Genomic DNA, 24,350 nt, shown 5'->3' with positions numbered 1-24,350 from the left:
GTAGTGTAGTCTTTTAAATTCCGTTCAAATCACTGATTGTCCTTGCAACTGTGACTCTAATGAAAAACTAAGACTGTAGTCCTCATCACAGCCCCACACCACTCTGCTGTTTATACTGACACACACTGCATTGTGTTTTCATACAGTGAAACACTTGAAGATGCACCCCATGTTGCCAGAGCTGGCCACGAGTGTTCAGTCTAATGAGCTCCATAACCGCAGGTCCTCATAAACAAAGAGCAGACTGATTAAAACAAATTTACTCAGATGAATTTAGCCCAGAGAATAGAGCCGACATTTACAAACCTTCTCGCTAATAAAGGTAACCGCTTCCTTGGGCCAAGATTGTCCTCTTAGAATATTTATCATTTATGAGGCCAACACAAACACACAGAAAGAACAATGGAACGGCCGGTGTTAGATGATGAGTCCTTATGAGGTTATGCACACAACAGCCTCCTCTTCCTGTTGCATCATCTCTTACTTTCCACTGTTTGCTCTCCCCCTCTCTCTCCTCTCGCTTACTGCTCTCTCCTAACTCAACTGAATGAAGCTGGTATTATTTACATTATTAGGGCCATTCACACATGTCCTTGCTGGCCCCTGAGCCTGTGTGTTGCAAGGTAGCTTTGCACGCACAATGCTTGAATGTCAGCACTTGTCATTATTATGCACTTTTGTATATGAATTAAAATAGGTGTCTGTGTGTGTGTGTGTGTGTGTGTGTGTGTGTGTGTGTGTATGTGTGTATGTGTGTGTGTCTGCCTGCCTGCCTGTAGGTTTGACAAAGCGGGAGGGGCAGCTGACTCCCAGTCAGAAATACCTAGCTATCAGGTATGTGACTCAGGTATGTTTTTACTGCTTCAGATGACGTGTTAATTCAATCAGGGTGAATTAAAGAGTTGACATGGTTCTAAATTAGCATTAATGAGCTCAGTCTGAAAGAAATCATGCTCTTTATTATAATAAATGCTCCATTGCTTTCATGCGTAGAACATCACTGCACTGCTCCTTTTTCAGATTCTCTCTGGTGCTGTCAAGCGGTTGTTAGGCACCCGGTATCTAGGAAACAATGCATTTACTATTCTTGTGTGATCTCTATTGTAGGAATGCCCATTCTCTCCATCAATCCTGCATTATAACCACAGATTTTTTCCCCCCCTAATTGTTAGTATTGGAGACGGTAGTTCAGCTGATTTGTGGAGAGAATGCAAAAAAAAAAAAAAAAAAAATGTAGGATTTGAATAAGGAGATGAGTTGCTGCTGTAAGTCAACAGGGACTTAATATGTGACAACAGAGCTGAGACAACATAGCTGAACACAACAGAGATAAGAAACAGGGCGTAGAACAGGTCTGACATAATTTTCTTATAGCCACAGAATAATTTTCAGTCATAAAAAAAAAACATTCTAATCTTGGAAATAACACAGCAGATGCAGTGTATCTATAAGGCCCCAAATATGAGGCACTAAACCCTTTGCTGGGCTGCAGTCAGTCAGCTGCAAACTCAGAGATCTGCTGGGAAGAGCTAAAGGGGAAGGTGGGGAATTAGCAGGCGAAAGAAGAGCTCCTGTTCAGCCAGTTAGGTCGCTGCCTCACCCAGCAGATTAATGTTCGCCAGGGAAGGGTAACAGACCACAAAATCTCCAGAGTCAATAAAAGCACTCAGAGACCTCCCTCCTGGTTTCTCTGGGGGCTGGTAGTCATCCATACATGTGGTATTTCGTCTGGTATACTATTACACTGTATTTTAATTGATGTCTCAGAAAGAAAGGATTTGGGACTGATACTCAAAGGCTTGAATCCCCGTCAGTCTTGGATCGTTGGACTGTACTGTTTATGTGAAACTATGTAATATTAAAGCTATGAAAAAAAAAAATTTCTGATTATATATTGCTCCTGTTTCTCCCTGTGGCCCTCAAGTCGGATGCCCAGCTTGCTGGAGTACCTGAGCTACAACTGTAACTTCATGGGCATCCTGGCAGGGCCCACCTGCTCCTACAACGACTACATGGCCTTCATCGAAGGCACATGCTACCAGCCACGCCACCAGGAAAATGCCAACGGCAAGGAGAATGGGAAGTACAAGCAAAGTGAACCCTCACCCAAGGTACAGCAGACAGGATTTACAATAAATACACACAGTAGAAACACATCACATTTTCTTTTGTTTTTTTTTCGACATGAATAGAGGTGCATGCCTCAGGTGAAGTCTGCAAACACTGTGGTGATATAGACCCACATTTTGTGTTATGGTATGCAAAATAATACTCCAAAATGCTTTAAACCCTCAACAAGGGTACTTGAAATTATCATGCGTTGTTTTGATATTGCAAAATGGGACTTTAAACTATGTAATTCTCTTTTAAGTGCATATTTGGGTATGCCCAGAGTAGAGTTTTAAAGAAGCCCAGGCTAATTATAATGCATTTGGTTTCCTTTAGAGAAACAGGAAACTAAGACTTTATTGAGAATTTAATGACCCAAATGTCTAAACCTCAAGGTTATTTCTGTATTCTTACTGCACAATGCATTAATAATTTAATTATACTCCAAGATTTGAGTGTGTTTGTCTCATAAGAGAAAGGAACCAGAGTCAAACACAGATGCTGCTAAATATAAAACATGACAGGATGCTCAAGGTCTTGAGTTAACCTCGACTTAACAGAGTTTTTAAAGCACAAGTGTCATGTCTCATAATGTGGTTATTGTTCTTTTTTTGAAAACATTGCAGTGTAACGAGTTTTAACTGGACTGATTTATTTGTATTTGTATCTCTGTCCTCTCCTCTCTACTCAGAATGACGTCATCTCTAAGCTGTGCACCTGTGCCATCTCGCTGGCCATCTATCTGTCTCTGTGCAAGCTGCTCCCGGTGGAGCACTCCATAGACGACGACTTCGTCAGCTCCACACCGTTCCATCTTCAGATCATCTACCTGTACCTGGCCATGCTGGCGCTGAGGCCAAAGTACTACTTTGTTTGGACACTTGGTGAGTTTGGTGTGACTTTATTAGCAGAGTGCACCACCCCACCCCCCCATCTCCACTTATTGATATGAAGATACTTTTTTTTGTTGTTTTTTTGCAAATAAAAATGTACAGGTATTGGGTATCAGTAGAGATTGGCAGCACAGTTCAAATTCAGTGAATTTAGGGATGAAGCAGAACTAAAGCTTATGTGAAATTTATATGGAGGTGTTCCCGCTTTTGGTTGTTGTTTAATGCCTCTGCTTCTTTGAGTGGTATGAACTCACTGAGCTGTTCTAGGTTCAGAGAGTTTGGTTATTTTTAAAGTAGCCCGTGAGTTGCCTAAAAAAGAAGTCCAAACTCTTATTTAACAACATTTCTTGAAGTAACAGTGCCATCTAGTGCTGAACGGGAAACTACAGCTCTTTATTCTTCCCCATGACAAATCCATGTGATGCTGCGTCTCCATCTGTTTCTGTCATTGCTTCAAAAACTGATGTATTCTAAGGATGCATAGCTGTTGTCATCCTTCACTGTCACTGTTATAGCACTCAGAAACATTTGTCGCTCTCTCCTGCAGCTGATGCTATCAACAATGCCGCCGGATTTGGCTTCAATGGATATAACAAAGATGGCTCCCCACGGTGGGACCTGATATCAAATCTCAGAATTCTGGACATTGAGGTTAGGCTCTTTTCATGAGATCTCTTATATCTTGATAAAAGCCCCTTTCAACTAAAGCCTTAAAGTGTATTGTTTACCATCCAATTTCAGTTTGCCACCAGTTTCAAGATGTTCCTAGACAACTGGAATATCCAGACAGCTCTTTGGCTTAAAAGGTAATAGCCTTTCTCAGTGTATGTACTCTCGCTGTTGTGGGTTGTTCACTTATCATCATAAATGTATAACAGATTCGTGTATAATCTCAGGTTAAGGCTTGAATGTTTTGATTTGCAAAAATGTCACATAATTATTTTACAAATATTTATCTTCATTATTAAATACACAGAAATTGCAAATTCCCATTACAAAAACAAACATTTCTGACTTATATTACAATCCATAATGTGATTAACTTTGATGACAGCTTTTGTATATTTTTATGAACAGTGGCTAGAAATCTGCAGTGAAACTTTTCATTTTTATTTATTTATTTATTTATTTATTTATCTTGAATTGATGATGTGTGCTATGTCTGTCCTATCCCCAGGGTGTGCTATGAGCGCTGTCACATCAACCCTACTGCTGCCACATTCCTGCTGTCAGCCATGTGGCATGGGGTGTACCCCGGCTACTACCTGACCTTCCTCACTGGCATTGTCATGACCATGGCTGCACGTGCAGTGAGTACACACACCGTGTCTGTCTATACAGTACCTATTGTTGGAGCTTTTCCTGCCAGATTTAATGATATTGATAAAAATCTAAACTCTAGAGCGGTATCTTGTGCTCTTGCGGTTTAGGAATCCCGCATTTGTTGGAGAAATTTTGCCATGAAAATTGATTTATTTGTTTTTTCTCTGCCCTGCCAGAGTGTAAGAGCTCTTTAGAGTCACCACAGCTACTTAAGCAGACCAACAAACATGCAACAAAATCCCTCTATGGAAAGTAAGGGGATAATGATAAAGTAGGATACCGCTTATACCTCATTTTAAGTATGAGGCCATTACCACTAATCTTTGCTAAGCCAGACCTCTTCACTCTGGTCTTGTGAAAGAAGGAGCCAAGAGGATATTTATGTAGAGGCAGTGGAGTGTCGGAAGAAACACACTTTTATTCTGGATAATCTACTTGGGAAGGTTTGATTAACTGAAACTCCAGCGCAGTAACATTTTGTTGTGCAGGTGAGTTGTTGCAGGGACATTCTTCTTCTATATCAAGAGAACAAAGCAGAGACCCCTGACCCAATTACTCCGTTAAACTACTGGCCCCGGTGATGCTGACATGTTCAGAGATAAATTTCTCTCAAGAGTTACAAGATGGAAAATTACAGAAAGAGACATGGGCAGATAATAAGCAGAACTAGGCAGTAATGCCTGTTGTCATGATAGCTTACAGTAATTAGGTCAGTTAGCTCAATTCAAGTTTAGTTAACTGTACAGCGGAGTGAGTGGAATGCAATGTTAAAAAACAATGTAAGATGGAGGCCATCTTGGAATATACCAACCATCCTCTCCACAACATTCTGGCAGGAGAGAGAAGCAGCTACAGCTGAGCAAACGTCTCATCTCACTGCGCTGCAGAACAGAGAGGTTCAGGAGATCCTTTGTTCCCACTGCCAACAGGCTATACAACACCTCAGCCAAAAAAAGTGGACTAATCTAATTATTATTGTTTATTTATTATTAACTGTTTTTATTATTATTATAATTATAATTATTATTATTGTTGTTGTTGTTGTTGTTATTATTATTGTTGTTATTATTATTATATACAATGAGCTAATGGACACATGAATTTCCCCTAGGGGATAAATAAAGTATCTATCCATCTATCTATCTATCTATCTATAGATTATGTTGAACTTACAGGATGTTTTTTTTTCTTTCTTCTCTTCCAGGTAAGGCACAACATCAGACCATACTTCCTGGTCTCTGACTCGTACAAGTGCATCTATGATGTCATCACGTGGGCGTGTACTCAGGTTGCCATTAGCTACACAGTGGTGCCATTTGTCCTACTTGCTGTGGGACCCTCGCTCAAATTCTACAGGTATGTGTGTTTGATTGAGCTGTGTGTTGATATTGATGCTGTTTGTTGATTTGAGTTGTATTGCTGACACTGTGGAGTCCGTTAAACTTAGTATCAGAATACGAGACAAGAAAACTACGGACTGGTATAGGAAGTTGTTCGCACCATTGTTGTGTAAAATAATCATGAAATCTGGCTTGTAAATGAAGTCACTGCCTACAGTGTAGAAATGAATACTTTTTCATTAACCTGGTTCCCTCTTGTTGGCTGTAACAGGCTGTAACAGTTAACGAGACAGCTTAATGAGCGAAGGATGTGGAGGATTGATTGAGGAAATAAAATGAGCGGCCTTAACGGTGTTCGGCTGCTGCCATGAAATAAAGCGGCAACAATGGCCAGTGTCATTCAGTGGAGGACTGCTGTTAAACTGGCACGTGGCATACTGACAGGCGGTATAAAACAGACTCATTAAAGGAGCAGGGAGGTGGAACTGTGAGATATATACAGTGTGTGTATATATATATATATATATATATATATATACTGTCTGTCCATATGTAGGTTAGTTTGATAGAGAGCGGTCTTGTCTCGTTCCTGTGTCAGCAAAAAGTAGCTTTTTAGCCACTGCTCTTTTCCTATGGCTAATTATGATGCATAGTATGGGTTTGTCGATCCCCCCACCTTTCTCAAAGCTATTACAATGTGTATATTTTATTCATTTCTGTCCAGTGAGTAACAAAACTACTGCCATGCTAGCGGCTTTGTGAGGTGGCAGCATTAAGCACACTGCTAATGCCACTACCAGCATGCTAACAGTAGGGTTGCCACCTTTTATGTGAAAAAATAAGGGACAGGGATTTGGTTTTACTTGACATTACATTATTCACAGCACTTTGAGGAAATAACATGAATGAAAATATGGGACAAATTGCGTCCCGTATTGATTCAATACAGGAGACAGCATTTTATTTTCAAATACGGGACGATTCTGTATTATACGGGACGGGTGGCAACCCTAGCTAACAGACACTGACGCAATGACATCAGGCAGCTGTTGGGACATTTCAGTTTGGATCAAAGTGGTGGACTGACCAGCCCTTCAGACCGACATTGCCATCCCTAGATCCACTTTGCTAGCCCCGCTAAAAAACTGACATACAATTCTTTATTCTGCACTCATACTCTTGTTTCATTCTGCTACCAATACCTATAATGAACTGTGTTGAGCTAATTCTCACTTTGGGATGTCTGTGCAGGTCTTGGTGCTTCTGCTTACACCTACTGTGTCTGCTGGTGGTACTGGCCCTCCCTGTCAAATCGAGACGCGGGCAGGTTAAAGAGCAGCAGGACGGCCTACAGAAGGACAGCCTACAGGACAACCAGACAGAGCACAACAGCACAGACAACAACTGCAACCAGAAAGATAAAGCCACATGAGGCTCGGGGCGGTGACGCGCAGTCCCTTCAGCAGCAGAAACACTGAGACGAACTACAAAACCACTGAGAGCTAGAGTGTGGCGAGTCTGTTTACTTGACAAAAGAACCAAATATCGGACGCTCTGAGAATCCTAACAGACAGAAAACACAACGTCAATGTCCTGTCAAAACTTCCAGTAGCAAGGATGACAGCAATCACACTTCTGACATGGAAAAAGAGACCAGGATGTAACAATGGCCACGGTGTAAACTAATGAGTGATAGTGGTTACTTTACATTACATGAGTGGAAATGAAGACTTCCAAGCTGCCTTAAACCCTCTATGTACTCAGCTATGATGGCACGCTACAAGAACCTAAATGCAGTTACACCATTGTGGTGTCGGGTTGTACAAAGAGAATAGAAGTGCAGTATGTGGAGGGTTTTTGTCATTGTCTGGATACAAGCCTCTGTTAGGTGGAAACGAAAAATGTGTTCATGTAAAAGAAACATAACCTTTATCATCAGCTGCCAATTTCAAACAGGCCTTAGGATCCTCAAAACATTGTTTGATTTCTATGTCTTTTTTAAAATCTTTATTCTAAGAATTCTCATTGTACGCGTTTTGTATTTAGATGTTTGTGACAACACTATTTGAAAGTCATTCTTAATGATTTTTTTTTTTCTTTTGGAATGAATTGAGTGAAGAATTCAGATTTCGTCCATCTCCAGCAGTGGAAAGTCTAAAAAAGGCACTCCAGTCGCTAAATGGATTTCTATTTCTTTTTATATTTTTCATATCTGCTGCTCTTTTGACAAACATGACTCATCAGATAAATGTGCGTTTCAAAGGGAGTTTATTTACCCTGTCATGGTTTCAAATTTTTTTTTGTTTGTTTTTAAGGATTTCGGACTTGGGGTTCAGTGGTGTGATCTTTTTTTTTTTTTTTTTTTAATGTGTTCATATGTTTCACACAACAGGTTTCCTCTGGGTTCAAATGTCTTGCCTCTGTAATACTGTAAGTCTCCAAATCTATTTCATCAATGCAAGTCCTAAAGAATTACACTGTATGATTGGTGAAACACAGTGGGTTAACATCACTGCTGAACACTTGTACAGTTTAATTAATTGTCTGAGGATGCAACAGAAATCTAATCAGATCACCACATTCACTGGGGACTTATTTAATTGTCATAAGGTTTTGTAGCCATAATTATCACAAACCAAGTGAATGTAAAAGAAAAGTTTCCAAATTCATGCACAGTTCATGATAGCACATATTGTATTCAGGCTATAAATCTTGTGCAATTTGCATTTGTCTGTGAGGAAATCTGATAGGGTTATTTATGTATGTGACATAATAATATTGTACAAAATTCAAAGACATAGACCAGCTGTTGTGGTAAATTGTCTTATTTCATATTGTGTGCTCTTATGTTAGTTTAGGGGATGTTTCAGGGTGCATTTACTGTATGGTTTAGAGACACTGGTTCCTCATGTTCTTTCGGTCCATGGCTCACCTTAAGCCTTTCAAATCATCCAGGTTACTCTTTACAACATGCAGCAGTTCAAACGGCCGCTCCTGTGATACTTTACTGTATCATAAGACACCTTTAGGGGTTTAGTGAAGAAAGTGTGGTGCAGCGAAGGCAACCTAAAAAGCACCTAACTGTTGTTTAAACAGTCAAATGACACATTTTTATGTATCTGTTAGAGCAGGAAATAGTCTGGGAATTTCAAGCCCACAATATCATAAACACTTTGAAGTTGTGCTTATTATTGTTTTCTAAAAAAAAAAAGTCAATAAATTAAGTTGGTTTGGTGCATTTGTGTTATATAAAATAATAACAAAGCAGCAGAGGTGAGCTTTGAAGTATGGACCTCTTTCATTTCTTTTTAAGACTTTCTAACATTGCATATTCCTGCCATAACTGTGTGTGTGTACCAGTATTCATGTGATCCGTACATGTCGATGTGGTCTCAAGTAAACTATATTTGTAGCCTGGGCCCTGTGAAGGAGTGTGTGGCCCACCTAAGGGAAAGGGATGTCATACTACAAACATAGCGATTATTGCACTGCATGGCCACCCAAACCAGCAGATCAATGCAAACTGCTCCATACGTCCAAAGTGCCAAATCATGAATGGCGCATTTTGTTTTTTGTGTGTGTGCGTGCGTGTGTGTGTGTGCGTGCATGCGTGCGTGCGTGTGTGTGTGTGAGAGTGTGTGAGTGTGTGAGGTAGTATGTGTGTGTGTGCGCCTGTGTAACATAATGGTTATTTTTGTGTCAGAGGGAAATTTATTGAAAGATTTGTATAACAGTACATTAAAATTCTGATTTATGTGGCAAAATAAAGAGAAATTATTTTTAAACACTAAAATGACATTTGAAATTATGTCTTATTTATGTCCAATAATAGAAATGAATATTTCAAGTATAATGACTTGAAGTGACTAGATGTGTTTTTTATGTGTCACTGGTGAAAATTAACTTTGGCATTAACACCAAATGCAAAAACTTAGCTTGTGCTTATCCTGTTATGATCCGTCAGAATGTGTCCTGTGAAAAAAGCCTATGATACTTCATTTTATGGTAAAACAGGTATTTAATTTTGTAAACTTTAGGTTATTTAACAATATTTCAAATTGTGCCATAATGGTGTTCTTAAGAATACTTTTCCAAATACTGCAAACAGTATGGAAAATTATCATTGGCGATCACATTTTCACATGTTCATGACAAAAGAAACATCTGTAAAGCTAAGCTGATTCAATGTCAAACGCATTTTAAATTGACTTTAAGTGATCATAATTCAAATCATTAGATCCAATATAGAGTTGTGGCCTCAAAGACATAACAGGGTATAAGTACCTTTCATGTGTTTGTGGTACACCCAAAGATGCCGAAGAAAGTGGGAGCACCTTTTTCAGAACATGTCCTTGGTTAGCACCATATTGTAATAAACTGGCATTCACTTTTAGGTTAATCAGTTATTGTTCAATATATGCATAGAAATAAAAGGTTTAATAAGACCACAATACTGTGATACAAATACTCCATAATGATCAAAATTTGAAGTTTTGATTGAGTAAAAACACAGAAGTATCATTGGCAAAATGTACTTGAAGTAATAAAAAAAGCCACTGATTATGCAGAAAAATTGCATTATTTTTTTTATCACATTAATTAAATGTGAATGTTGTATTATTTTACATGATAGGTTTAGATTAATCAGATTGCGTTATGTATAAGCAGCATTTTACTGCTGTAGCTGGAACTCATTTGATCTACTTTATATGCTCTTGGGTAGTTTCATGTACTGAAAAATAATTATATTATTGTATTTATTATATTATATTTTTATTATAATTAAAGGTATTTCAAATCTGAATCAGAAAAGTAACTATTAACTATAGTGCATCAGGACTGAACAAGATTTGAGTATGGGCACTTAAGTATCTTCCACAGTAATCCTGTCAGGTGGGGTCTTTACTATAAAAGTTGGGGGGGCACATGCTACGCCACTGTAACCAGGGGTAGTAGGAGGTGGAGCATTACTGTAGCAGCCAGGGAGTAGCTGCTAAACGCTACTCTGTTCAACATACAAGCCAAGAAGCCACAGTATGACATGAAAAAGTACTTTTGACGTTATCCTCCGGACTGGGAAAAATACATACGTCTACAGAACAGCCCGTCCTAGGTAAGATTACTTAAGTTTGTGCGCTTTTGTACTTTTAGAGGTGAAAAAAATAAAAGACCTGTTGGAGAACTAGCCTTTCTGAGCTAACGTTAGCCTGTTAGCCGTTGGTAGTTAAGCTAGCTTGTGTTTTGCTGTTGCTTCCTAGTGACAGTACTAAACACAGGAAGTCAAACTGCTTGTAACATACCCGTCAAAACCTGTCTATCATAAACCAGAAAAAAACCCCAAAATATATTATTTCTTTACTTTCCTTTGTCTGGTCACATTTGAAGGCATGTGATATGTGTGTGTCATCCAGATGTTTACTTTTTTTTGACAACTCGAAGACACGCAGTCTAGAGGAGGGGCGGCTGATTTGTGATAACGTTAGCGGTTTTTGTTACAAATTTTAAAGAAAGTTGCAGATACAGTAAGCAAACATGCTGCATAGACCCACACCATGTTTATCACCTATTTGTTGACACTGTGTCCTGGCTGGCTGTTTGTCTAGACCTTTTTCTTTCTCTCCAGCAGCCCCTGTGACCAGGGACTTGTTCCAAGTAGTAGGTTTACTCAGTAAAACCCAGAGCCCCCTCAAAGTTTTTCTTTTTAACGTTTTCCAACAACCCTGTGAACCTGTTTTTTTGGAGCAGACCCTGGTATGTGTCAGGGAAGTCAATCTTCAGATGTTTCATACCCACATGACAGGCCTCAAAGAGCTGACTGGTTAAATTTAGAGATCCTATCCAGTGTTGCCTCCTAAGTTCATACTACCTACATTTGTGTGTATTCAGATAATGACCTAGCTGAGTACTGCTATTTTTTATGATGATATCTAGTGGTCTGTGTTTTTACATAAATACTGGACTACATCTGACCCAAAAGTCGATCTGGACAATTCTGCATGTTGATGTAAATAATACTAATGTGCAGTGAAACCAGACAAGAGGTTGCCTGGGGTTTCAGTTGCTCTAAATGTATTTTTGTTTTCCTTCTTTACAGTTATGTGACAAATATTTCAATGTTTATTTTAGTGTTTTAGCAAAAAGCAGCAAATGCCTCAACCTGTTTGCTTATCATATCACTTTACTACTAATTTCCTTATTCAAAATTTCTTCCTGTGTACCTTCTTATTCTTGTGTGTAAATGTATTCTAAAATCACAGCCTTCTTTAAAATTGATCTGCAACATTTTTGATAACTGATGTGTAATTTTCTCAAGGTGAAAATCATTTTGAAATCAAACATGCTGAAAATTCACCATTTGCAACTTTTCAACTGTGAACATTTGTTGGTTTGCATATAATTAACAGAATACATTTTTTGTTTTTTTGAAGATCTCAGCTTGGCTTCAGGATAGTTATGATATATACCTGTAACTATTTTCTGACACTTTATTTTACAAAGAATTTATCAAGAAAATAATAGTCCAAATAATTTATTATGAAAACTATTTTTTTAGTTGGAGCCTTACTCTAAAACATTCAACTTATTCATAAATGTCAGGGCTTTAATCAAAAATATTGTGATATTTATTTGAATTTATCAGTATTTTCCTGCCCATCTGGAAGGTTAAGATGGAAAACAGTAGTGGATATTTAAACCAAAAAAACTGGAGTCCACCAGGATCAGTTTAATATTTTGGCTTTAACTGATGAGCTATTAAATCATTAAAACACACTCAAGTGAATACAGTGATAATCTGCCAGTGATAGCTTGCCATTAATATATACGCCAAATGTTACTTTATTGCATCACTCATAAAGTGAAATCACCCAAATCAGGCCAACATCTTAATCGTCTCTCCCCTTTTATCTGTATGAATTGGTGCCGAGCCAGTGCATGTAATGAATGGAAATCTGGTCGCATGTGTCTATTGTGCTGGGAAGAGATGGGCGTAGGCCAACCCCCTCATCTAATATTCAGCCTGGAGTGAAGGGGGGATGCTGAGCGTGAGCCCGGCAGTGCTTGTTGATACAGTGTTTGAGTGAGCAAGGGAGAGAAGAAAAGATTGGTGTTGAATAGCCAAATATAAGTTTCACCCTACACCAAGGTAAGGTTATTTTTATCTTTGTATTTTTCATGTGCTTTTTCTTAGCGGCTGTAATTATTATGTTTTCACTTTATTGTTGTTTTGTCTCTGCTGGCTTTTACTGGGTGTGTGTTGTGTTAAGAGGATGTGTGTGCTCCCATCTGATCATTGCTCAGCAGAGAGAGAGAGCTAAATGTTTACTGATTGGTTCTTGGTGGTGTTATCGTCCACCCATTGTGCTGAGAGACAAGGAGCTGAGGAGGGTGTGTCAACAAGCTTCACTGTAAACAAAGGATTTTTTTTTTCACTTAGGCATGACACTGTGTGATATGGGAGAACAGTTATAGGTGGTCCCTGACTGAAGAAACAGGGTCAGAGTGTAGGAATAAAAAGAAAGAATATGGAGATATTCATTGATTGGCAGCATTGAATTTGACTGAACTGACTGTTTTGGGCCTTTGTACTGACAGCCCAACAGGCATGTGACATTTGAGCATTTATTGACTTGAGCCTGAGCTGCTTGTCTCAGGGATTATGGTGAAATACTGAGCAGCATATTTGGTAGTCTTAATGTGAAACCCATTGCCAAGACAACTTGCAAGCCATGAATGCAGCTGATAATTTTTTTGTCATTGTGGCAGGAAGTAAGGCTGATCATGATGGAAGAGCCCAACTTGATGAATCATTAATGAGTTTTTCATCGATCGACTGAATCCCTAATACACCGAAAGCAACCACATTTAAAAGGGTTTTCTTTTGTTAGGTGTGCACATATAATACATTAAAAGTCTGGGACTCTTTGTTAGGAGATCTGAGGAGAGGAGGCGGTCACTGCAAAATTGTTACAAAAATGTAATTTGTAAATATTTCTGATGAATTCCAACTACATTGCCAGGATTTTGCTGTGAGTAGAAAAAAACCTGGCCCACTTGCCTGCTTAAAAGGGGTTAAAATGACTCAGTAAATAGAGGAACATGATCGTCTACGTCTGGATTTAAAATAATTCTATAAAATGGTGGAGCCTAATTATAGATAATAAGTGGGCCGTCTGCATTGATTTGTCAGATGCAGACAGTTATCCAACTGCATCTTACTGATATTTTTCCATCAGTGCAAGGCAGTTGCAGTGAAATACCGTGCAACTGCGCACCTATTTTACTTTCGGGCACTTTTCTTGTTTAGTGTACACAAGTTTCACAAAGTCCAGGTTCAGGCAGTGGAGGAGGGTAGACCTGAAGTTGGTCTTGATATAATTGGAGCACACAGTCGAGTGCATCAATTGTCCAAGTCATTATTACTTCAAATACTTCAGAGGAAGAAAGTTTAAAGGCTATTGTTTGTCTTCAGTGGTATTGGATGACTTGGTGCACTTTCTTAAGCGATGTGAGTGCACCGCCTTCATTATACTGAGCAGATAAATTTCAGTTCATGTTTTCAGCATGAGCAAGCAGACTGAACTGAACTGAACTGGACTGAACTGAAGTGCCCCTGTTTGCTCCTGTTTAATGAGCGCATGTTCAGTGCATTGTCATATCGTAACCGTATTTTAACATCCTGGCAGAAAAAGTCTTAAAATTACCACTGAGCCAGACACATATACAGCATGTGTGTTGTGTCCCAAAAGTTGAGGATTTATTTGTGGTGGTTTTTGTGGTCACTTAATATGTGTAAGTGTGTGGTTTGCAGATGTGCCTGTACAACAAAATTACACTCTCTCTGCCTTTACTTTAACTTTTGAAAGGACAGAAAATTCAAAAAGGCATAGAAACGCTGCACATGGAACTGCATACAAACACACACACACATATACTTATTCAGTAAATCTACATTAATACAGCAGAATTTTCATGTATTTATTTTCTGTCCCTGAGAAATGTGTTGTTTCATATGTTTTTGTAAAGGTGTAACACATTCTTTCCTGATTATATTTTGTAATGTTTATAGCTGGGCTGACTATTGTAACATCTTCCTTTTTTTTTTTTGTTTGTATGAGTTAGTCTGTGCGTGTGACTTGGGTTTGTTTACTCCATAGCATCCCTTCAAAGACACACCACACCCTCTTCCTGACCATGATTTTAACTTCTCTGTTTCTCTCTCAGTAGTGTTGTGCAGTTAGCTGTTCTGGCCACGGATATTGTTATTGTCCTTTGTTTAATGTTTGTGCTAATCTGCTTTCCTCTGGCTTTCTTCAGTGGTGTGCAGGTGTTTAGCACTCAGCCATGGATACCACCACCTCCCTGAAGATGACCTCCCTGGCCGTCCAAAGTCTGTTCAGTTATGTGGAGGAGGAGAACCTGGCTGCCATCAAAGCACATTTGGACAAGTTCAGAGATGTGGACAGCAGGAGCGATGTAAGTCAGCCGTATCACAACAAACCCCCTGTTGGCTCAGAATGTTTATTTTAGGGATAAGTATGCATTAATCAGAGTCTCTGTAGGATCATGTAACAGGTGTTTTGTGGGAAAAGGAGTATTAGATGTGTTATGATGCTGTAATGGAAACGATGACATTACTGAAAGTGATTGTGAAGCCATTTACAAAGTGAAGCTACAGTAATAAATCTTCTTAAGGTTAATATTATTTTTGGCCGCGTATGAATTACAGTGCCTACAAAAAGCAGATACTTTCCTGGGAAGTTTTCATGTTTCATTGTCCTAATTCCTTTGGATAACTTTGTAGAGATCCCTTTTGTCTTTTCCTGAATCAGTGTCAAAAAGCCACATGAAGTTCTCTTTGATGCAGTGTTGTAAACCAATAGAACATGAAAACTTCAAAGGGGGATAAATACCTTTTATAGACTCTCTGTACTCATAGAAAAACTTAACACTGATATAATGTACCCTCAAAGAAATGGAGGGAGAGTTTTGAGGGCTTTGTGGAAAGCCAGTAAGCCAGTAGTTTTATGTAACCATAGCCTGATATAGCTTATTATTATGACTCATAAAAGCTTATCAGTGATCCCAATTATTGCACTGGACATACTGCCTGACCTTTCGTTTCCATGAACATGGGTACTGTAGTTTATTTTCATGCCAATGCCACATACGGCATTGCGCTGCTGTAGATACTACCGAACTAAATCCCCAACTGATAATAGCCCCCAGCAAATGTTCACTCCTGCCTGAGTGCATTAGCTTAAAAATACAGATTTAAGTGTTATGCGGAATTATTCACTATATTTAAAAAAAATAAAGTATATTCATGACCTGTTTTTATATTTATGTATTCATTAGGAAGGAATGGACTTGGGGCCAAGAGCCACACATAGGCTGGAGTGGAAATTATTGAGATCAGCACATTATTGGTTTTGGTCTTTTCATTAGATTTGTTGAGAATAAGAAAAACGTTCCACAATGCTATACTTACCCCTTAACCTGACTAATAGAAAAGCAATACGTAGGCCATATCTCATCAAGGGATTGAATATCTGGATGTCATACACGATAGAATTAGAGTTCAGTCATCAAATAGCATCACCATCTGCCATTTTTTTTCCCAGTGAGTTCTCTCTAAGGGTTACTGAGAAAACAGTACAGTTAATTAGCTTGTGTAAATCCTTATCACAGTTTGAGTTGGTTCCCTCTCTCTGCTTGTTTCAGAATGGACAGACTCCCCTGATGGTGGCAGCAGAGCAGGGCAATCTGGAGATAGTACAAGAGCTCATTAGGAGAGGAGCCAACGTTAACTTGGATGATGTTGTAAGCATGCATACGCACTCACATAACATCTCAAACTGCCTAATATGAGCACACCCCTACACACAGGTACATGTGGTGTTGTTGAGATAGTGAGAGCACATCAGAGTTAAAGCACGGGTGAAAAACAATGTGGTCTTTTTAACCACATCATCCACTTGACAATGAAGACCGTGGTGATGTTCCATCTTGCTGAAGTCACCACACTAGGACTTAGTCCTCAGCTATTATGAGCCATCATGAGCCATAATGACAACTTATAATACAATTCTGCCTTCACTCTTTTCACTAAATGACAGGATCCACTGGCTGGCCAACACCCTGTGTCTCCAGAAGCCAGCCTCCTCACGCCCACACTCACGCATGCATACGTTCTTCCACTTAAGCACACGCATACTTGCTCACATACCTCTCATTAACATCTCACATTCATGTAACCTGCTATTACACCTGGCACACTCAAACTTGTGCTCACTCTCGCACTAACGCAGAAGAGGAAGGAGAAGCATCAGATGTTGTAATCGCTCTTGTCTCTCATGCTCTACTCTCTGACACTCTTGTCATTGTTCATGCGACATTGTGTACCCATGAGCACCTGGTACGACCAGCTGGTAGGTACAGTGCTTTGACCATTCCCGGGACGTCCTGTGTAAAGCTCGGACAAACATTTGTCCAACTGGATTTCGAGTCTGATGGGAGTTCGCACGGTGACCAGTTGTCTCTGTGTGCAGGACTGCTGGACGGCGTTGATCTCGGCAGCTAAGGAGGGCCACATCGAGGTGGTGAGGGAACTGTTGGAGAACAATGCTAACCTGGAACATCGAGACATGGTGAGAACACAGGGGGGGACAAACACTGGCTGATGTAGCAGGAAAGACGATTAAGTTTTAACTTTAACTTTCCAAAAGTTTTTTTTTTTTCCCTCTAAAATCTACTGTTAACAGTGATTTTCTCTTTTATGTTTATAAAACTGACATCTCATTATCCAAAATTAGTATATTATATACCCCATCAAATTATATAATGATATATTAAAGTAAAACAAAAAAGGTGAATTAGTAAAGAATATTGGGTAGAGCAATTCTAGTGACCTTGTGGATGTCATCCCCCTCGCTGTCTCCCTTACTTCCCTTGTTCTGTGTACTATGAAAAAATGACAAGAGAATTATCTTAAGAAAAGAAAAGAAAAAACGTGGGTGTAGCAAGGCGCAAGAATAAGGGTTAGTAACGTATCCAAAAGTCTGCTCAAACTTTAAACTGACCATTAAAATGTAGCATTTAAACAATTTGAAATATAATAAGTTATGATATCATGATTGTACATGCACATTTATGGTCTCTATTCAGTGTGATGACCCCAGTGCTGGTTGAACAGGATGGTCCATTAGCCTTGAAATGGTCATAAAATGAAATTACTTTCTGTGTGATGGCTCCTCTCTAGTAGTAATCCATTTACTGAGGTCTGGTTGTCTCTGCACAGGGCAGTGATATGATTTAGTCACTGGATACAGAACTGTCAGAGGCAGACAGTCGTCTGCCGACCTCCTCTAGCAGCTTTTCTGTATGTTCATTAAAAGAGCATAGGGAACATGAAGATGAGATACACACATGTATTACTGGTGCAAGCATTTCCCCATGTCCCATTCAAGAGTTAATGTGCATTTCCAGCAACCAAAAAGAAATTCTGCTGAGTATTTGCCATCAGTAGGTAGCATAAAAGATGCATTAGAATACTATATTGGCACTAAAAGGTTACAGGTTTAAATGACATCAGACTTGTAGAGTTGATTTTAAATTTGTAGCCTCTGTGATGTTATGGAAGTGACTCGGGACATTAACTGACTCATTGCCGTGCAAGGTGTGTCTAAGTTGCACAGGACAGATCACAGCAAGTCATCACAGTGGGGTTATAATAAACCACACTGTGGACACTGTTCACTCAGTGGAAAGTGTGTCACACCAGCTGGAAATAGCACATTTTCCGACCACAAAATCTTCTTAGATTTGACCTATTCTGTAAGGCTTGTATTTAATGATATTGTTGCTCTTTTAATAATATTGTTGCTCTTACACCTTATTATAATGAAGAAAAACTGATAATTATATGTCCAGATTATTACATATACTGAATACAGAGGTAGACATAGTAAGCAAATCTTCTCTCCCCATGTGTCCTAGTAATTTCTCAATTCAACTTAACTGTATTGTGGTGAACTGTGGGTCTGTGTGTGTGTGTGTGTGTGTGTGTGTGTGTGTGTGTGTGTGTGTGTGTGTGTGTGTGTGTGTGTGTGTGTGTGTGTGTGTGTGTTTTCTACTCAGGGGGGTTGGACTGCTCTCATGTGGGCAGCCTATAAAGGTTGTACAGATGTTGCCGAGCTGCTCTTGGAAAAAGGGGCCAACCCCCACATCACTGGTCAGGTACTGAGACTGGTCACACTATATTTCCTTTAACACCATTGGTATCTGTTGTTCATTTATGTCTGCATTGAAAGATACACAGATAATATTTATGTTTACAGAACATGACATATTTCCATCTGTTAAACAGGATAGGTTCATACCATTCAATCTAATCTCAGAAAATAGTCCCTCAATAGGGTGTTTTGTGTATTTAAGAGGTGTTCACATGATGTGTTTTATTCTGATTGTTTACTCCACGTAAATGTGATGCAGTGTTTCAGTACACTGGCTATAAACTGACAATTGTTAGTTGTAAATATCGGTAAACATAATTTTACAGTAACAAAAACGCATCACAACCACAGCCCTGCTCTGCACCTGCACTGTGTGATACCTGCCCCATCATTTGCTGCTTCAGTCATGTGAGGTGGCTGAAAGTGCCAGTGTGACCTTACGCCTGACACTGATCATTAGTTACTGTCATGGTGACTTCACCCCTGTCCTCTGCCCCAACAGTACAGCGTCTACCCCATCATCTGGGCAGCAGGTCGTGGCCACGCTGAGATTGTCCATCTCTTACTGCAGCACGGAGCCAAAGTCAACTGCTCAGACAAGGTAACTACATACTGAAAGATGTTCATCATTTACTTGTTTTTAATCACATTGAAGATGTATTTAGTGATATGAGCTGAAAAGATTCCAGTCCTTAGGCCTATATCCACCCTCCAGGCCCCAAATCCTTCTCCCCTCTGCCTTTCTTTATTAATGTTCCTTCAAAATTATTTACAAGTCCCTGTGTTACTTGACTAAATCATCTCTTGCCTCATGTCTCACGCACTGTCTCATGCACTCTAGTTTATTTTCTTCATTTCTTTGCAGTATGGTACCACTCCTTTGATCTGGGCGGCCAGGAAGGGCCACTATGACAGTGTGATGCACCTTCTGGCCTATGGAGCTGATGTGGACCATGAGGGAGCAGTAAGTGGATTGTAGATTTCTATTGAATGGTTCTTTACTATTTGAGCGGCTTCCCAAAGTTTGACCTTTTTACACACTATGCATCCTCTGTTCCTGTCTTTCACCCCTTTATACTGCCTGCTCAAGACTGGACGTCTGTGTAAAAGGGAGAGCTGGCATGGCGCGACACAACACTGATGTGTTACATGTCACACCTCTGATTCCAGAACACCGGCATGCAATCTAAAATCACACACTGGGGCGGCATTATGCTGGTTTTGTTTTGTTCACGGTAAACAAGCAAGGCCAGAATAATTAGGAGTCTTCTTAACAGTGTCTAGTAAACCACTTTGATTAATAGTCAAGCTGCAATTAAGTAGAACTGCAATTTATAATTGTAGTTTACATAATTATTGATAATAGACTAAAACAATATTGATTATTAATAAAGTAATGATTATTATCAATAATTTAAATGATTCTTAAACATGTCTGGAAAGTTTGAAAAGCCTTTAAGAGTTGGAGGTGCGGAAAAGTAACTTATTTTAGTTTTTGAGTGAAGATGCAGTAATTTGACATGACAGTGTAGTATTTGACAGTTTTTACTGAACAGTGGTAATATTTGATTTGGCAGTCTGAGCAAGTACCTTAACAGCAGGTCTAATTTTGTCTTGGGCTCACTGTGGGTGCCATGACACACAAAGCTGCCTGTTCTCACCAGTGTGGTTTTCACACAATCAAGATTTAATGTGGCCAAGCGCCACAAATGTGTCAGTGAACTACAATATTAAATAATTGATCGCACCTATGACGCAGCACATCTGTGCTCCTTCGAGTCATGTTGCATCTGGGCCGATGCAAACTGAACGATGCAATAGTTTTATATGTGGCATCAATAATCAGATGGAACTGTAATAGCTAATGTTGCAGAGCAAGTAATTCATATGTGATTAAGAGACTCTAGTGCCTGGATATAATAAATGAATTATTGGGCTCGCTAAATGAGATGTCAGGAGTAAGTTGTCATTAAGCCTGTAGTGTCTCCCAGAGCTGTTGAAATAAACTGTCAACATGTGGGAAATACAGTTTGTTGTGATCAGCCATAAATGATTGAACATCTGTCATTTGAATGTTTGAACATTAAACAAAATCTTTACACCCAGTCAAGTTGTGAAAAACATCTGAGAAATGTTAGGGTTTAGAGGGACCCTCAAATCTGCGAATGACTCCTCTCTGTGTTTTTTTTTTTTTTTTTCTCTCTTTTTTTTGTTTGTTTTTTTCAGAATTCAATGACGGCTCTGATTGTGGCTGTGAAAGGCGGCTACACAGAAGTTGTCAAGGAGCTGTTGAAGAGGAACCCGAATGTCAACATGACGGATAAGGATGGCAACACAGCCCTGGCTATTGCTGCTAAGGAGGGACACACTGAGATTGTACAGGATCTGCTGGATGCTGGCACCTATGTCAATGTCCCAGACAGGGTGAGGCCTCCTCACCTTTTGCATTACCAGCTGATGTTTGACACAAACAGGATCTTTTAAAATGGTGGATATGATATACAATGTGATACATTTACAAAAAATATATTTCATGTCTCTCTGTGTCTGTTTTTCCCTTCTGTGCCTCTTTCACCATCTCGTTCAGAGTGGAGAGACAATGCTGATTGGAGCAGTGAGAGGAGGTCATGTGGAGATAGTCCGAGCTCTGCTGAACAAATACGCTGATATTGATGTCAGAGGCCAGGTGGGAGTCCTCTCAAACTATTATTGCTGGTTTATTGATGTTTGAAAGCAAGCAGGTGGCCTTCTTGTGTTCTGTGTGAAATGTCACACTGCTACTCAATACTGTTCATTTACCTCTATTGTTCTTGAGTAAAACTTTTCTCTATGGGTGAGAATTGCACAGATGTATTACTGCTATATTAACAGACACATTGTGCACAGTGCTACCAATTTTTGTTACCAGTTTATTTTTTCTAAGTTAAACAAGCTAGTAATTTGCCTTGTCCTTTCAATGTCAGGATGGAAAGACTGCCCTCTACTGGGCAGTGGAGAAAGGCAATGCTACCATGGTGAGAGACATCCTGCAGTGTAACCCTGACACAGAGAGCTGCACAAAGGTAAGGCACATTCAGGTGTAAAAGAGCAATATGCAATCGCTCTTATCCTTTGAATTTCTTGGTTGCTGCCTCTGAAGGTTCCATGCGTCTGTCTTTATTTTTCATGATTTCTCATATACTGTACTGTGATCAAATTTTACAGTATTTGTGCATTTGCTATAGTTAATAAAAAATAGACACAACAGAAACCTGTTTCTGTAAAACCTGTAAAAAATACTGGTCAAAGATGCAGGCAGAAAGCTGAATATTACCCCATAAAAACCTACCCAAGTCTTTCTTTCTTTCTGAAAAACTAATGTGTGAAGGGTGTTGTATCTTTTTTCAACTGTGTAGTGTTAGATTAATTGTAAATATGAAGGTCCAATGTGTATAGACTCTAATGTACAAAATACATTTCAGAATGAATATGATGAAATGTTGTGTGTGTTTGTGTTTTAGGAGGGAGAGACCCCACTTATCAAAGCCACAAAAATGAGGAATATAGAAATAGTGGAATTGCTGCTGGATAGAGGAGCCAAAGTGTCTGCGGTGGACAAGGTACTGTTTAAAACACTCTTGCACATATCTCACACGACTCACACTTGTAAAGAAAACCTTCATAACATCATAACAATACATTTTTGCTGTTATTTTTCTGGGGGATTCTTTTTTTGTCCACTATTTTTGAAGTGATTAAAAATAGTTACTTTTCAGATTTTCAATGGACGGAAAATAATCAGTTTGTTGTTTTTTCTGCACACAGAAAGGAGACACGCCCCTCCATATTGCCATCCGAGGACGGAGCCGAAAGTTGGCTGAGCTGCTGCTGAGGAACCCCAAAGATGGTCGCCTGCTTTACCGCCCCAACAAAGCTGGAGAGACGCCATACAACATCGACTGCACCCACCAGAAAAGCATCCTCACACAGATATTTGGAGCCAGTATGACCCATATCTACTTGTTATTTAGAAAAGCATGTGTGATAAATTGAGCTAATTTGGTTCAGAAATCAGAAAACGCTAAACTGCTCTACTTAACTTCTCTCATTTTCTTCACCACTGTTTATTTTTTTCTCTCTCAGAGCACCTCTCCCCCTCGGAGTCAGATGGAGACATGTTGGGTTATGACCTCTATAGTAGCGCTTTAGCAGACATCCTGAGTGAGCCCACCATGCAGCCACCTATCTGTGTTGGATTGTATGCTCAGTGGGGCAGCGGCAAGTCTTTCCTTCTTAAGAAACTGGAGGGTAAGTAAGCAAACAGTATTAAAAACTGAATACAACATAGATGAAAAGTAAGGAAGTTCCTTTTTGGACAATGCCTTTCCTCAGTTTCTTCAACCCCTCTGTAATAATTTAAGTAAAGGGTTTGTTTTCGTGTTACTTCATATCCTCACATTGTGTACTATATTTTGATCTGCCCTTATACTTGATCATCTGACCTGAGATTCTATTTTGACTTCTTTTCCCTCTCTTTTTTAATTAGATGAGATGAAGACATTTGCAGGCCAGCAGATAGAGCCGCTGTTCCAGTTCTCATGGCTGGTGGTTTTCCTCACATTGCTACTCTGTGGGTCAGTGGCTGTGGTCCTGGGTTTTACTGTTGATCCCAAGCTGGCAATCGCTGTCTCCCTCAGCCTCCTTGCCCTGCTCTACATCTTCTTTGGTGAGACGACAGAATATGTAGAGATGCAGAAGTGATGTGAGAACTGATAACTATGATGAAGTCCTGTTTTAATTTGAACACAAGGGGAGTTGCAAATAGATTAAATAGAAATGTTTATACATATTTTGACACAAAAGTTGAGAATTTTTCCTATACTCTCATTGCACTATGAGAAGTTTTGTGTCCTGAACCTGAGTTTAAGAAACTGGTATAGACAGCTACAGCAATGCCATTCGATTCAATCATCAGATTGTTAAGAATACAACAGTAATATAGAACACAATACATTTTCCATTTATACAAAGAAAACCTTTTATTTATGATACTTTTGAAACTGCTCACTAGAGGGCGCCATTATACAACCAATATCAAACAGGATGAGTTGAGCTTCTTAATTTACATTGTTGTTGATTTTTAAGAGAACTTAATAATATTTAAGAATAGAACTTAACCATTTAAATGATAATAATAATAATAATAATAATAATGAACTGGTATTATTTTGACTTATTACGTCAGTGAAAAGCTTTAAAAAAAAAAAAAAAAACAATCCTCGGTTGACAACCTCTACTCTATCCAGTGTTGGTGTACTTTGGAAGCCGACGTGAGAGGGAAAGCTGGAACTGGGCGTGGGTCATCAGCACCCGTCTGGCCCGCCAGGTCGGCTACCTGGAGCTGCTGCTCAAACTGATGTTTGTCAACCCTCCTGAACTTCCTGAGCAGACAACCCGCGCCCTGCCTGTCAGGT

General features: G+C 39.4%; 2 protein-coding genes across 4 annotated transcripts in view; both read left to right on the top strand.

Moving 5' to 3' along the window:
* mboat2 (membrane bound O-acyltransferase domain containing 2) overlaps positions 1-8,472 on the top strand; it is a 39,449-nt gene extending 30,977 nt beyond the window's left edge. Inside the window, exons 6-13 of the mRNA XM_022751186.1 lie at positions 780-834; positions 1,925-2,111; positions 2,801-2,993; positions 3,550-3,653; positions 3,744-3,808; positions 4,180-4,312; positions 5,530-5,681; positions 6,917-8,472. Coding sequence (XP_022606907.1) covers positions 780-834; positions 1,925-2,111; positions 2,801-2,993; positions 3,550-3,653; positions 3,744-3,808; positions 4,180-4,312; positions 5,530-5,681; positions 6,917-7,097 — 1,070 coding nt within the window. The 3' untranslated portion in view covers positions 7,098-8,472. The remainder of the gene's footprint in view (positions 1-779; positions 835-1,924; positions 2,112-2,800; positions 2,994-3,549; positions 3,654-3,743; positions 3,809-4,179; positions 4,313-5,529; positions 5,682-6,916) is intronic.
* A 2,189-nt stretch (positions 8,473-10,661) lies between these two features.
* kidins220 (kinase D interacting substrate 220) overlaps positions 10,662-24,350 on the top strand; it is a 45,955-nt gene continuing 32,266 nt past the window's right edge. For 2 of the 3 annotated variants that reach the window (XM_022751219.1, XM_022751218.1), the window contains exons 1-15: positions 10,662-10,778; positions 14,981-15,139; positions 16,388-16,486; positions 17,215-17,313; positions 18,803-18,901; positions 19,400-19,498; positions 19,763-19,861; positions 21,124-21,321; positions 21,485-21,583; positions 21,861-21,959; positions 22,398-22,496; positions 22,702-22,879; positions 23,020-23,184; positions 23,423-23,602; positions 24,183-24,348. In XM_022751219.1, the coding sequence (XP_022606940.1) occupies positions 15,008-15,139; positions 16,388-16,486; positions 17,215-17,313; positions 18,803-18,901; positions 19,400-19,498; positions 19,763-19,861; positions 21,124-21,321; positions 21,485-21,583; positions 21,861-21,959; positions 22,398-22,496; positions 22,702-22,879; positions 23,020-23,184; positions 23,423-23,602; positions 24,183-24,348 (1,811 nt within the window). In that variant the 5' untranslated portion in view covers positions 10,662-10,778; positions 14,981-15,007. The remainder of the gene's footprint in view (positions 10,779-14,980; positions 15,140-16,387; positions 16,487-17,214; positions 17,314-18,802; positions 18,902-19,399; positions 19,499-19,762; positions 19,862-21,123; positions 21,322-21,484; positions 21,584-21,860; positions 21,960-22,397; positions 22,497-22,701; positions 22,880-23,019; positions 23,185-23,422; positions 23,603-24,182; positions 24,349-24,350) is intronic. The other variant, XM_022751220.1, reaches the window with a different exon arrangement.

This window comes from Seriola dumerili, unplaced genomic scaffold (assembly GCF_002260705.1).
Source record: "Seriola dumerili isolate Sdu_G_001 unplaced genomic scaffold, Sdu_1.0 BDQW01000149.1, whole genome shotgun sequence".
In the NCBI taxonomy this organism is placed as follows: Eukaryota; Metazoa; Chordata; class Actinopteri; order Carangiformes; family Carangidae; genus Seriola; species Seriola dumerili.
This window is presented reverse-complemented; position numbering and strand designations above follow the sequence as displayed.